The following is a 15741-nucleotide window of genomic DNA, read 5'->3' as shown; positions in this document are numbered from 1 at the left end:
GGGTGCGCGTTATACATGGTTACAAAAATTTTCCCTAGATTTTACAAGTAAATTTGGGGTGCGCGTTATACACAGATGCGCCTTTTATTCGGGAAATTACGGTAGTTGATTAATAGTGCCAGCCCTAGTTGAAACTAAGAATTTAATTCCTCGTGTATTTCCAATATACTTGGCTAAAAAAGATGATTCCCATTGTAATTCTCCGCTGTATCTCACGTCATAAACACAACTCAACAAACATCAACCTTCATGAGTTTCACCATGAACCAGCGTATCACTTCAACATACATCATTGTCATCTATAACGACTTCCCTGCGAAAATACAGTAAATGTTTTGTGAAACCCTTTCCACCACCAGAACTTTTTCAGAGTCCTACCTCGGTCATCTCCACCGTGTTGGCCAGCATCTCCTGCAAGGCACGCACTGACAACGATTGCTCCAGAATGAAGTTGCATATTGCCAAATCTGGAGGCACTTTCTGTGAAAAATCAGCAAAAACGTGAGAACACTAAAAACTCATTCATTTTAAGACTCCATTTGATTTTAACTTAAATTATAAAATATAAGACAAAGCAAGGAAACAGATGATTGTAGGCAGGTAGTACTTACCTGGGCGTTGGAGGTGGTTTCCAGGAAGCAGAGACGGTTTCCGAATCCCTCACAGGACAGACAAAGCTTAATCTGCTGCTCCTTCAGGATGGAGGCGGTGCACTGTAGAACCACCTGGTCATCCTGCACAGGAGAATGATCGTGTTTCAGTAGAAGTTGGTAGTAACTAGGGGTGGGAACTAGGACTGAACTATATTGGAAAAAAACTGACATTGCGATTTTGGGGGGGGGGGGGGGGGTTGTGCTATTAAAACAAGAAGAATTTACATAACACTTGAATAGTTCTGTTTGGGAATACTTTGACTCACTACGACCACATTGTATTCAGAAATGTCCAGATCCGAACACCTAATCGAAAATCGGGCCGAAAAAGCCATTTTTCAGAGGATCGGAATCAGGTAAAAAGGATCGGGTTTTTGATTAAAAATGTATTTGGCGGAAACCACAGACAAGACTGAAAAAGCAGTTTCTGCTCTTGCACGCCTCTTTAAAAGAAACTGCTGTATTTTAAGCCAAAATAACTGTTGTGTTTGATAGAACAATATGTCTATATGCTGCCATAGCAGATTCATGGCGCATTAAGCCCCTAAACTATTTTTAATTTGTCCGTTTTACCCTGGAAACCTCCGTTTACAGACTTCGCGCAACCGCTCTTGTTTTAACCCAGCCATAAAGAGAAGCTCAGTAATTATATTTATTGTTCGGAATGGCTGTCATTTTTAGCTTAGAATCATTAATTGATGTCTAAAAAAACTACCTTGAAAAATTATTCACTCCCATATTTTAAACTTTGAAACAAATTACGTCAAAATGGAAAAAAATGGTGTCTGCAAAAAGGTCACGGATATCTACCTCATAACTATCGCTTGATTTATTTTTTTGTTACTGTCGCGTTTTCTCCGATATGTTAGATGATAAATAATCGATCAAACAATGAAAAATTGGGGAAAAAAATGTTTAAAAGGGTAAATATATGAAAAAGAACATCGCGGCCACTCCTTGATTTCTGCGATTTCTGAATCACGACCCTTGTTATATTACCATGTTTCACCCATAAAATCCCCCACAAATCTCGTTTCTTCTCGGAACAAAAGTAAATAGAGTAAAAATAATAATATAATATAATAATATATATATATTAGGCCTGTCAAAATTAACGCGTTAACGGGCGGCAATTAATTTTTAAAATTAATCACGTTAAAATATTTAACGGAATTAATGCATGTGCGGAACGACCCACTCAAGCATTGCCGCGAACAGAGTACAATGGCGCCATTTGAAGTATATTGAGAGCTAAGGGCAGAGACAAGCAAGTGGAGTGGACGCAGGTGTTACTGGCACCCGCCAAGGGGGCCGCTGTTATTTTCAATGTGACCGGCATTGTCAGATTGAGCAGTGAGGAAGAAAGTGGTTGAGCGAGAGAGCGAGAGAGTAGAGAAAGTGCGTGACGACAATGAGCCAACACGATTCACCAGTCCAATGGAGTCCATAGCACTACCAATTTCCTAGCAGGAAAGAATTGGAAACGCAGACATTTACTGGAGCCGCGCTATTCAATGGGTTACGCAGTAGCATCTCTTCCACATTTGTTATAACAATTGCAGCAAGCTTCATGGGGACGTATAAGTAGAGACGATCGTTTACTTAACACCACGTATTGTAGTTAACGCAGAGAAGATATATCCTTTGCAGCAACCACTGTGACTCATGGTTGCTCAAATTCCCATCATGCATTGGGGAGTTAAGAACATTTAAATCGCTACAGTATCATTTAGTGAAAGCACAACAAAAATAATATTCCTATCTCTCAAAAATAAAATAATGTTCACAAAAAGAAAAGCGCTCAATGCAAAGAGATCTGGCATTCCCAATGAAAATAGTTATGCAAAATAATACGCCATTCAAATTATATTAAATATTCAGTTTAAAAAAATACACTAAATGGCAATATTTAGTCACAATATACAAACTATCAAAATTACTATAACTTACTCACACTTGTACTCACATTTTTCTTTTATGAATTAAAAGTCTTTCTATCCGTGGATCCCTTTCACAGAAAGAATGTTAATGTTAATGCCGTCTTGTGGATATGTTATAATAAACAAACACAGTACTTATGTACAGTATGTTGAATGTATATATCTGTCTTATCTTTCCATTCCAACAATAATTTACAGAAAAATATGGCATATTTTAGAGATGGTTTGAATTGCGATTAATTGCGATTAATTACGATTAATTAATTTTTAAGCTGTAATTAACTCGATTAAAAATGTTAATCGTTTGACAGCCCTAATATATATATATATATATATATATATATATATATATATATATACATATATATTATAATATAATTAGGGCTGTCAAAATTATCGCGTTAATGGGCGGTAAAAATTTTTTTAAATTAATCACTTTAAAATATTTGACGCAATTAACGCGCATGCCCCGCTCAGAATAAAATGACAGCAGTGTAAGGTCCGCTTGTTACTTGTTTTTTGTTGTTTGGCGCCCTCTGTTGGCGCTTGGGTCCAAATGATTTTATGGGTTTGGGGAGTGAGCATGGTGTAATGACATCAACAATGGCGAGCTACTAGTTTATTTTTTGATTGAAAATTTTACAAATTTTACTAAAACGAAAACATTAAGAGGGGTTTTAAAACAAAATTTCTATAACTTGTATTAACATTTATCTTTTAAGAACTTTTAATAAGTTTTTCTATCCATGGATCGCTTTAAGAGAATATTAATAATGTTAATGCCATCTTGTTGATTTATTGTTATAATAAACAAATACAGTACTTATGTACCGTATGTTGAATGTATATCCGTCTTGTGTCTTATCTTTTCATTCCAACAATAATTTACAGAAAAATATGGCATATTTTATAGATGGTTTGAATTGCGATTGATTACAATTTTTAAGCTGTAATTAGCTTGATTAAAAATTTTAAACGTTTGACAGCCCCAAATATAATATGATATAATATAATATATAGGGCTGTCAAAATTATCGCGTTAACGGGCGGTAATTAATTTTTTAAATTAATCAAGTTAAAATATTTGACGCATTTAACGCATATGCCCTGCTCAAACAGATTAAAATGACAGCACAGTGTCATGTCCATTTGTTACTTGTGTTTTTTTAGTGTTTTGTAACCCTCTGCTGGCGCTTGGGTGCGACTGATTTTATGGGTTTCAGCACCATTAGCATTGTGTAATTATTGACATCAACAGTGGGGAGCTACTAGTTTATTTTTTGTTTGAAATTTTTACAAATTTCATTAAAACGAAAACATTAAGAGGGGTTTTAATATAAAATTTATATAACTTGTATTAACATTTATCTTTTAAGAACTACAAGTCTTTCTAACCATAGATCGCTTTAACAGAATATTAATAATGTTAATGCCATCTTGTTGATTTATTGTTAGAATAAACAAATACAGTACTTATGTATCGTATGTTGAATGTACAGTGGGGAGAACAAGTATTTGATACACTGCCAGTGGGTTTTCCCATTGACAGTGTATCAAATACTTGTTCTCCCCACTGTATATATCCGTGTTGTGTCTTATCTTTCCATTCCAACAATAATTTACAGAAAAATATGGCATATTTTATAGATGGTTTGAATTGCGATTAATTACGATTAATTAATTTTTAAGCTGTAATTGACTTGATTAAAAATTTTAAGTTTGACAGCCCAAAATATAATATATATGATATGATATTATTATAAATAATAATAACACTATTAATTAAATAGATAATAACCAAATAACCTTCTCTGGGTTCTTCAAGGAAAAAAGCCAGGAAATGAATAACACTATTGAATTTAAAAAAAAAAAATGTTCAAGGGGCCGGACCAAATGTGGAGGCGGGCCGGGACCCCTGTATTAAATTATTAAAGTGCTCTGTGCGTAAATGTGTGTGTTTATGTGGAAGTCCATGATGGGAGGCAAGGGAGGGAGGTCAACAGCCTGACGCCCTGGTGGATGAAGCTGTTTGTCAGTCTGGTGGTTCTGGACCGGAGGCTCCTATACATCCTTCCAGAGGGCAGCAAGCTGAAAAAGTTGCGCTTAGTCTGTCACATCTCTCACAATGGTGACAGCCTTGCGAGTGAGGCGGGTGGTGTAGATGTCCTGCAGGAAAGGAAGTGGAGCATCGATGATTTTGCTTGCTGTGTTCACTATACACTGTAGGGCTCTCATTGTAGTCTGTGCAGCTCCTGCACCAAACAGCAACGCAGCTGGTGAGGATGCTTTCGATGGTCCCTCTGTAAAACGTGGCCATGATGGATGGTGCGGCGCTAGCGTGCTTTAGTTTCCTTAAGAAGTAGGCGCCGCTGTGCTTTCTTGCCAAGTGATGTGGTGTTGGTGGTCCGAGAGAGATCCTGATCGATGTGCACCTCGAGCAATTTTGTGCTGGTGACTCTCTCTACGGCCGTCCCGTCAATGACCAGTGGCAGGTGTTGGCTGGGGCCTCTCTGGAAGTTGACAACAATCTCTTTTGTTTTGTTGAAGTTCAGCAAGAGGTTGTTATCTCTGCACCTCGTGGCCAAGAGGTCCACCTCAGCCCTGTAGTGCATCTCGTTGCCGTTGGTAATGAGGCCCACCAGAGCGGTGTCGTCCGCATATTTTACCAAATGATTGGTGCTCTAAGTTGTTTTGCAGTCATGTGTAAGCAGAGTGAAGAGCATAGGGCTCAGAACACAGCCCTGAGGGGCTCCTATGCTGAGTGTGATGGTGCTCGAGATGTTGTTGCCGACACGTACTGCGTGCGGTCTCTTGCTGAGGAAGTCCAGCAACCACTTGCAGAGGGAGGGACTAAGTCCTAGCTTGTCCAATTTGCTAATGAGTTGTTGTGGTATTATGGTGTTGAATGCTGAACTGAAGTCTATTAACAGCATTCTCGCATAGGAATTTCTCTTGTCCAGATGGGTGAGGCTTGGATGGAGGGCAGAGCATATTGGATCATCTGTGGAGCGTTGGGCCCTGTATGCAAACTGGAAAGGGTCCAGAGTGGGTGGGAGGGTGGATTTTATGTGTGACATGACCAGCCATTCAAAACACTTCATGATGATAGGAGTCAGTGCCACCGGACGGTAGTCATTGAAGTTGGTTGGTGATGACTTCTTTGGTACGGGTAAGATGGTAGCGGTTTTGAAGCAAGCTCCAGTGAGGCGTTGAAGATATCAGTAAAGATGTGCTTTAGTTCCTCAGCGCAGTCCTTCAGCACTCGCCCAGTGATATTGCCTGGGCCTGTTGCCTTGCGAGAGTTATGTTGATAAGTGCTTTTTTCACGCTGGCAACAGGCAAGAGCAGTGGTCGGTCAGGGTGCGGGGGTGGTGTTTTCTGTAGATACGTGTTGTTTTGTTCATCAAAGCGTGCGAAAAAGCTGTTCAGGTCGTTCAGTAGAGGTGTGATGTTTTCACAGCTTCGTTGCGCTGGCTTGTGATCAGTGATAGCTTGGATGGGCTTCCATATGCTCCGAGCATCTTTGCTATCTTTTTTGTGTATATTCCTTCTTGCTTTCCAGATGCCACGTGACAGGTTGGCTCTTGCTTTTGTCAGTCCCGCCTCATCCCCAGCTCTGAAGGCTTCATTCCTTGCCTTCAACAGCTTGTGGACATCTCCTGTCAACCACGGCTTCTGGTTGGCACGGGTTTTTTTTGGCTTAATATGGTCATGTAATAGGAAGGGCTGTCAAACGATTAAAATTTTTAATCGAGTTAATCACAGCTTAAAAATTATTTAATCGTAATTAATCGCAATTCAAACCATCTATAAAATATGCCATATTTTTCTGTAAATTATTGTTGGAATAATAATAATAATAATAATAATTGAATGGAATGGAAAGATAAAACACAAGATGGCTATATATATTTAACATACTGTACATAAGTACTGTATTTGTTTATTATAACAATAAATCAACAAGATGACATTAACATTATTAACTGTTAAAGTGATCCATGGATAGAAAGACATGTAGTTCTTAAAAGATAAATGTTAGTACAAGTTATAGAAATTATATATTAAAACCATTCTTAATGTTTTCGTTTTAATAAAATTTGTAAAACTTTCAATCAAAAAATAAACTAATAGCCCGCCATTGTTGATGTCAATAATTACACAATGGTGCTGACACCCATAAAATCAGTCGCACCCAAGCGCCAGCAGAGGGCGACAAAACACCCCAAAACACAAGTAACAAGTGCACATGACACTGTGCTGTCATTTTACTCTGTTTGAGCGGGGCATGTGCGTTAAATGCGTCAAATATTTTGACGTGATTAATTAAAAAATATTAATTACCGCCCATTAACGCGATAATTTTGACAGCCGTAGTAATAGGATATAGTACGGTATAATAATAATAGTTCATATAGATGACCTTGTGCTGTGAAAATATACATCACTGTTTAAAAACATGAAAAATCTGACCCAGCCACGTCTCATCTTCAATGCCCTTGCTGATGGAAGGAGATTTTCACTCAAAATCTCTTGATACATGGCCCCATTCATTCTTTCCTTTACACAGGTAAGTCGTCCTGGTCCCTTTGCAGAAAAACAGCCATAAAGCATGATGTTTCCACCCCCATGCAGTGGGTATGGTGTTCTTCGCATGCAATTCAGTATTCTTTCTCCTCCAAACACGAGAACCTGTGTTTCTACCAAAAAGTTTTATTTTGGTTTCATCTGACCATAACACATTCTCCCAGTCCTCTTCTGGATCATCCGCAGACAGGCCTGGACGTGTACTGGCTTCAGCAGGGGGACACGTCCGGCAGTGCAGGATTTGAGTCCCTGGTGGCGCATTGTGTTACTGATATTAAGTAGCTTTTGTTACTGTGGTCCCAGCTCTCTGTAGGTCATTCACTAGGTCCCCCAGTGTGGTTCTGGGATTTTTGCTCACCATTCTTGTTATTTGATGCCACGGGGTGAGATCTTGCATGGAGCCCCAGATCTAGGGAAATTATCAGTGGTCTTGTATGTCTTCCATTTTCTAATAATTGCTCCGACAGTGTATTTCTTTACACCAAACGTTTTACCTATTGCAGATTCAGTCTTCTTCAGCTTGGTACAGGTCTACAATTTTGTCTCTGGTGTCCTTCGACAGCTCTTTGGTCTTGGCCATAGTGGAGTTTGGAGTGTGACTGACTGAGTTTGTGGACAGGTGTCTTTTATACTGAGTTAAAACAGGTGCTATTAATACAGGTAACGAGTGGAGCCTCGTTAGACCTCGTTAGAAGAAGTTAGACCTCTTTGACAGCCAGAAATCTTGCTTGTTTGTAGGTGACCCAATACTTATTTTCCACTTCAAATTGTAAATAAATTCTTTAAAAATCAAACAAAGTGATTTTCTGTTTTTTTTTTTTTTTTCACATTCTCTCTCTCTCATGGTTGAGGTTTATCCATGTTGACAATTACAGGCCTCTCTTTCAAGTAAGAGAACTTTCACAATTGGTGGTTGACTAAATACTTATTTGCCCCACTGTATGTGTTATAGAAATAACTGTGCCAAAACAGTTTTCTTTGCATTACAGTGGTTTTAGGAGGTTTGAACCACCCACCCCCCAAAAAATGAAAATACATAAATAAATAAAAAATAATTAAAATTTCTAGCTCCGTGGCAACCTTCACATCAGGGAGTTCCGGCAAGAAATTCTAGCCACTTTCACCCCTGCTTGAGAGGGATTTTTGGCTTCTCTACCCACCTCTGTGTTTCAGTTCCCCCTGACAGCGTTAGACGTTCACCCAAATTAACGCTCATTCACCTCTCCCAGTCAAAATGGACTCGACGTCTAGCACCGTCAATGACAGCCAGTGTAAAGCGCATTCACGTCCCTAGCTTGGCACTAACAGACAGTAATTTGACTGGTGCAAAAGATGGCAATAAACACCTTTCATCTGACACTGGCCATTCTCAGCTGTTGCCCGCACTCAGCCATTACACAAGCGAGATACTCTGCTGCTTAACCGGACTCATTTCTTTCACCCACTTCTGAGGGAAATTTCCAATTCGAGTCATATGGGCGGCCTCATAAAAGTTCATTGCTTAGAGCACTGGTCCCCAAACTACGGCCCGTGGGCCGGATACGGCTCACCTCCACATTTGGTCCAGCCCCCTGAACCCCCCCCCATAGTGTTATTTATTTCCTGGCTTTTTTCTGTGAAGAACCCAGAGAGGGTTATTTGGTTATTATCTATTTAATTAATAGTGTTATTATTATTCATTATTATATTATATTATATTATATTATATTATATTATATTATACTATATTTTGGGCTGTCAAACGATTACAATTTTTAATCGAGTTAATCACAGCTTAAAAATTAATTAATCATAATTAATCACAATTCAAACCATCTATAAAATATGCCATATTTTTCTTTAAATTATTTTTGGAATGGAAAGATAAGACACAAGATGGATGTATACATTCAACATACTGTACATAAGTACTGTATTTGTTTATTATAACAACAAATCAACAAGATGGCATTAACATTATTAACATTCTGTTAAAGCGATCGATCCACGGATAGAAAGACTTTTCTAAGTTCTAAGTTCTTAAAAAATAAATGTTAGTACAAGTTATAGAAATTTTATATTAAAACCCTTCTTAATGTTTTGTTTTCATATTAAAACCCCTCTTAATGTTTTCGTTTTAATAACATTTGTAAAATTTTCAATCAAAAAATAAACTAGTAGCTCGCCATTGTTGATGTCAATAATTGCACAACGCTCATGGGTGATGAAGCCCATAAAATCAGTCGCACCCAGGCGCCAGCAGAGGGTGACAAAACACAAAAAAAAAAACAAGTAACAAGTGGACATTACACTGTGCTGTCATTTTAATCTGTTTGAGCGGGGCATGTGCGTTAAATGCGTCAAACATTTCAACGTGATTATTTTTAAAAATTAATTACCATTTGTTAACGCGATAATTTTGATTTTTATCGGTACATTGGTCAGGAAATCATTCTAGGATATTCTATAAACAACTAATAAACAGAAAAACAAGCTTCTGCCGTGAATTGGAATGAGTTTATCACTAGTAGACGTCCAATCCATTTGAACTGGGAGGGTTCCCTCCCACTTCAAACAGATTGAACGTCTATGGCCGTCAGTAGCAGCCAATGCCAGGCAATTAGGTCATTTTGGGCCATTTTAGGTCATTTACCTGTTGATTTTAAGTTACTTCCTGTTGATTTTGGAGTATTTTATAGTTCACTTCCTGTTCATTTTGTGTTACAGAACAGGAAGTGACCTGGGAATCACCCAAATGAATAGGCAGTGACTCAAACTCAACAGGAAATGACCTGGAAATGTCCTAAAATGAAAAGCAAGTGACCTATAAATGCCCTGAAAATCTGACAGAATGACTGTAAATGCTCTGGTTTCTAAATGGATTGGGTGTCAAGCACCGTCAAGGCAGCCTTAGAGTTAACTGAGACACTATTATTGTGGAAGATTTTAGTAGCAATTTGTTGGTTCCTTCTTTTTTTTTAAGACACTGACACCTTTTTTAAAATGATATCTCGATTCTCGCAGGAGCATATCGACAACTTTTGGGGATACAAAGTATCACGATATATCACCATTTCGATATTTTGTCACACCCCTACGCAAGCCTATTCTTAATATATATATATTAGGGCTGTCAAAATTATCGCGTTAACGCGCGGTAATTAATTTTTTAAATTAATCACGTTAAAATATTTAACGCAATTAACGCACATGTCCCGCTCAGACAGTATTCTGCCTTTTGGTAAGTTTTACAGCAGGCTTTTTGTGCTGTCTAACAGCGAACTCTTGTGGTCGCTTTGCGACATGGTTTATTTTTTTTCTTGCCAGTTCAATATGGCTGCACGACGTCTCGGGCTGACGCCTCCGTTGTAATGTTGTGCTTATATGATCCTTGGACAAGATTTGTCCGTAAGTCTGGTTGTTGTAAAGAATGTACATATTATGTTAGTAAGCGAAATGTTCTATTTTTTGTATGAGACGCTTTTTGTTTATGTTTAGTGAACCTGTATAGCGTGCTAAGCTAACGTTGTTGCTAATGCAATGCTTGTGTCCTTTTTTTTGTTGTAGTTTTACGACGGTCTAAAGAGGACAATGGTTTGAGGCTATTTTATTAATAAATCAGATGAAAAAGAGAGAAGTCTGATTATTAAGGCGCCGTTCACTAGCTGTCTAGCTTTGGAAAAAGTAGACGCTTCGGAGTGAGGACAGCATAGACAGATTTTAATGACAGTAGAGTGAAATGCCCACTACAGTCCTTATGTACCGTATGTTGAATGTACAGTGGGGAGAACAAGTATTTGATGACAGTGTATCAAATACTTCTTCTCCCCACTGTATATATCCATCTGGTGTCTTATCTTTCCATTCCAACAATTTATTTTACAGAATATATATATGTAATTTACAGAAAAATATGGCATATTTTATAGATGGTTTGAATTGCCATTAATTGCGATTAATTATGATTAATTAATTTTTAAGCTGTAATTAACTCGATTAAAAATTTTAATCGTTTGACAGCCCTAATATATATATATACATATATATATTTGGGCTGTCAAAATTATCGCGTTAACGGACAGTATTTAATTTTTAAAATTAATCACGTTAAAATATTTGACGCAATTAACGCACTTGCCCAGCTCAGACAGATTTAAATGACAGTAGAGTGAAAGGCCCACTTGTTAATTGTGTTTTGCGGAGTTTTGCTGCCCTCTGCTGGCGCTTGGGTGCAACTGATTTTATAGGCTTCAGCACCCAGGAGCATTGTGTAAGTAATTATTGACAACAACAATGGCGGGCTACTAGTTTATTTTTTTGATTGAAAATTTTACAAATTTTATAAAAGCGAAAACAGTAAGAGGGGTTTTACGTTTAATATAAAATTTCTATAACTTGTACTAACATTTTTCTTTTAAGAACTTCAAGTCTTTCTATCCATGGATCGCTTTAACAGAATGTTAATAATGTTAATGCCATCTTGTTGATTTATTGTTATAATAAACAAATACAGTACTTATGTACAGTATGTTGAATGTATATATCCGTCTTGTGTCTTATCTTTCCATTCCAACAATAATTTACAGAAAAATATTGCATATTTTATAGATGGTTTGAATTGCGATTCATTACGATTAATTAATTTTTAAGCAGTGATTAACTTGATTAAAAATTTTAATTGTTTGACAGCCCTAATATATATATATATATATATATATATATATATATATATATATATATATACATATATATTGTATGGCCTGTATTGGTTGTAATTTATATGATGGAAATCAAGGCAACACAAGGCTGTAAATTTTTTTTTGAGTGCAATTCTGTAGAGTTTTAAGAAACACTTGGGCATTTTGTATTGGCATTTAATGCTCTTTTGAAAGTGAAATGCTGGCGCCAATGGACGTGCAGGTCAAAATAAACGTTTTTGCAAGCATAAACACTTGTTTCTTTATTTTACATCTTAAAATTAGTCCGCAATGCATGAAATGTTTGTTACCCGATTATTCGATTAATCGAACCAATTCATCGATAGATCAATCCATTACTTCAATAATCGATAGCTACAGCCCTACTGCTATGTGTGGACAAGGCTCTAATGAAGGTCAGGATGTCCGGTTTATCACCTGGCCTGCAACCGCAATACATTCTAGAGAGTACGCATCAACACAGCAGAGTTTGGGGACTAGAGTTATCTGATTTTTGTGTGTGTGTGGGTGTGTCTGTGAGGGTAGGGGGGTATAAAAAACAAATTCCAGAACTTTAACTGAGGAACAGCCGCTTAAAGCACCTCGTTCTGGGCAATGATTGGGCTCAGGTCAGGGCGAGAATTCAACTCAAATGTGCTTATGACCTGCATAACCCCAGCAATGCCTTGACTCCACTTAAAGAATTTCACGGGGACTGGCCTCCACTTGAAACTTGAGACGTGATACTTCCTTATGACTTGCAGATAAGCGACTTAACCCTACCCCTAGTGGACTGACTGGAGCGCATGGAGAAAATCTGACGAACTGACATTTAAAGCCATGTAAAGCCCTCTAAAGGAGTAAGAATGTACAGCGACTTACGCCAAATAGTTAAAAGACACTACGGGCTCGTCACTCTTAACATAAACAACGATGTCAAGCTCAAGGATATATGTTGCGAGCTTGCGCACTGGCTATAAAACTTTGAATTTTACAAGCGTTTTCCATGCCGTGGTGCTGACACCATCTAATTATCTGTGTAAAAGCAGGCATTCCAGTTTCTATCGGTCTATGGTGGACCAGATCTTCTCCTGTGCAACGCTACAGGCCTTCAGTTCACAACGACTATTTTGGGTGGCTGCACCTGTCGCGATCACGTTGCCTCCTTCTGCTGACCAGCAGATACTTGGGCGCTTCATGCGGGGGAGACGGCAGTGAGAAGTAGTAAACTCAAGTGAAGGAGAATTGAGCAGAAGGTTACTCACTCAATACTTGTGACTCTGTAGTCTGGAAAGTAACTGCCAAGAGAAGGCTTCGTAGAAGTTAAAGTTTCTGCTAAATATTGAAATATTGGAGAATAGAAAATACATGAAATAAATGACGCATGAATATAAATACATGATTTCCGCCATATATAAAAAAAATTCAATATCTGATTTAAAAAAATACTGATATTTGAAGTATGTGCAAAAGATTTTAGATAAAGCCCACAGGTATCTTTTTTTAAGAAATGATAAAATATATATATACATGTTTTTATATCTGAAAACTAAAAAACATTTTTGTAAAACTATATGTGTATATATATATGGCCGAAAACACTCAGGTGACTTGAAGTTCCGCTCTGAGACCCCCAATTTGGCCAACTTTCAAAATTGTCCTATATGCACGTGTGATAAAAATCTTAAAATCTCAATTAACTGGGGGAAGAAAAATTCTAAACAGGCAGGCATTTAAAAAAAAAAAAAAAAAATTAAACAGCAAAATCCTAACTGGAGGTGAGAGCACGCGAGAGCAGAATGAAAGACGCGATGATTTTAACGAGATATTATCGCATACTTTTTTCGATCCAAAAACTCCATGTAGCATGTATCACTGAGTGTCAAGACACGGCTGTGATTGGCCACAGCCGGAATTTAGGGGGGATTTTATGGGTGAAACATGGTAATATAACAAGGGTCGCGATGCAGAAATCGCAGACATCAAGGAGTGGTCGAGGTTTTCATTTTCATATATTTACGATTTTAAACTTTTTTTATTTTTTTTATTTTCTTGGTTTGGATCGATTATTTATCGTCTAAAATATTGGGGAAAATGCAACAGTAACAAAAAAAATACAATTAAATGACAGTTATAAACTTAATATTTGAGGAAGGCATGCAGAATCATGTTAATTTTACTCAACAAAAGCAAAATTTGCATTTTTCTATATATAATCACAACCTATTTAGGTTGTATTCTGCTACTGTGTAGAGATACAAAATCTAACATGGCGGCCGTCATTAAAAATTCTTGCAAATAAATGCTAAAATCGCGAAATTTCTATAGCTATGAATGTAAAACAGTCTAGAATAGCTTATTGGTTAAAAGCATTAAAAAAAAACAAAAAAAAAACGGGCAGTTATCGTTCATTTTACGTGAATATTTTAAGCCAAAATTACGGTATTGTTTAATCCAACGTGGCGACTGTCACGAGTTTTTCAAGTTGAAAATTCTTGCAAATAAATGCTTAAATCACGGCATTTCTATAGATATGAACGTAAGACAGTCTAGATTACTGGTTAAAAGCAAAAAAATGGGCAGGTATCATTCATTTTACGTAAATATTTCAAGCTAAAGTTACGCTAATGTTTCCATTCATTTAATTTTTTTCACAGTGTTTCAAAGTGCATGCATGATGCTATTTGTTATAATAATTAACTTGAATCCTCAATCAAATCACTCTTGAGACACTCCTGCCGGCTTGTATGCAGTAAAACCTTCGTCCTATTTCCACCTAGATCCGGCGTTAGAACGCAGCGTGTGTTTGAGTTTATCACAGTGAATACTGAAAGCCACCTTCACGCTCTATGGTGAAAATTCTTTTGAATAAATGCTTAAATCTCCGAATTCTTTATGGACATGGACGTAAAACAGTCTCGATTCTTGGTTAAAAGCAAAAAAAAAAAAAAAAATACGTGCAGTTAGCATTTATTTTACGTATATATGTCGAAGTACAATGCTAGTCTATTAGTGAATGCAGCTAGCGGCACCCTTATGTAAACCGAGCTTTTCCGTTTAAAATTATTGTGAATAAATGCTTAAGTCCCTGAATTCTTTATAGATATGGATGTAAAACAGTCTCAATTCTTAGTTAAAAGCAAAAAAACCTGTGCAGTTAGCAATTATTTTACATAAATATGTCAAAGTACAATGCTAGTCTATTAGTGAATGTAGCTAGCAGCCACCTTATGTAATAGACAATATAATTAGAAACATTGGAAAAATAAAACATTCGATAAAAAAAATTACAACATTGCAACGATGATGACGTTTTAGACATGAATACAAGATGTTTGACCAAAAAGTGTTTAAAAATTACTTGAAAACACTCCCTTTTTTAAAAAAAAGTGTGTTCATACAAATAAAAACAATAACACTAAAGTAAAACATTTATATGAAAAAAAAACGAATGACCATGTTTTATAAACTACTACAATTAGACAAAAAAAAAAAAAAAAAATTAAATTAAATAATCATTTAATAAAATATATTACACCAAACTCATTTAAGATATATAAAAGCATGATGAAAAATACAGCAACAAAAATATGATGGGCAAAACATCACTTTGAAGTCCTTATTAGCCCCCAAAACTGCTTATACTTTACATTCTAGAAGATTCCGACATCACCAATAACTGACAACCACCTGTTTATTGTGCTAACTACCGACACGTACACCATAACAGGTGGCGTGTGAGCGTACGCGTGTCTACCGACGTGTTCATCTGCCGGGCTCAACACTTTGAAGCCCCAGCTTTGCCCGCAAAGTCCTTCGGATGGAGCCAATAACGACATCTCCCTCAAATGATTTTTTTTGTTTTTAAATCTGCTCACGCAATGA

The 15741-nt window shown here is 37.0% G+C and overlaps 1 protein-coding gene across 5 annotated transcripts in view; it reads right to left on the bottom strand.

Moving 5' to 3' along the window:
* The window catches only part of LOC130918015 (ryanodine receptor 1-like), a 209063-nt gene that overhangs the window by 163604 nt on the left and 29718 nt on the right, over positions 1–15741 (bottom strand). For all 5 annotated transcript variants that reach the window (XM_057839859.1, XM_057839856.1, XM_057839860.1 and 2 more), the window contains exons 3-4: positions 612–734; positions 379–480 (exon numbers count right to left, since the gene is read on the bottom strand). In XM_057839859.1, the coding sequence (XP_057695842.1) occupies positions 379–480; positions 612–734 (225 nt within the window). The remainder of the gene's footprint in view (positions 1–378; positions 481–611; positions 735–15741) is intronic.

The sequence above is a fragment of the Corythoichthys intestinalis genome, chromosome 6 (assembly GCF_030265065.1).
Source record: "Corythoichthys intestinalis isolate RoL2023-P3 chromosome 6, ASM3026506v1, whole genome shotgun sequence".
Lineage (NCBI taxonomy): Eukaryota > Metazoa > Chordata > Actinopteri > Syngnathiformes > Syngnathidae > Corythoichthys > Corythoichthys intestinalis.
Note: the sequence above shows the minus strand (reverse complement) of the source record. Positions and strands in the feature narration are given on the sequence as shown.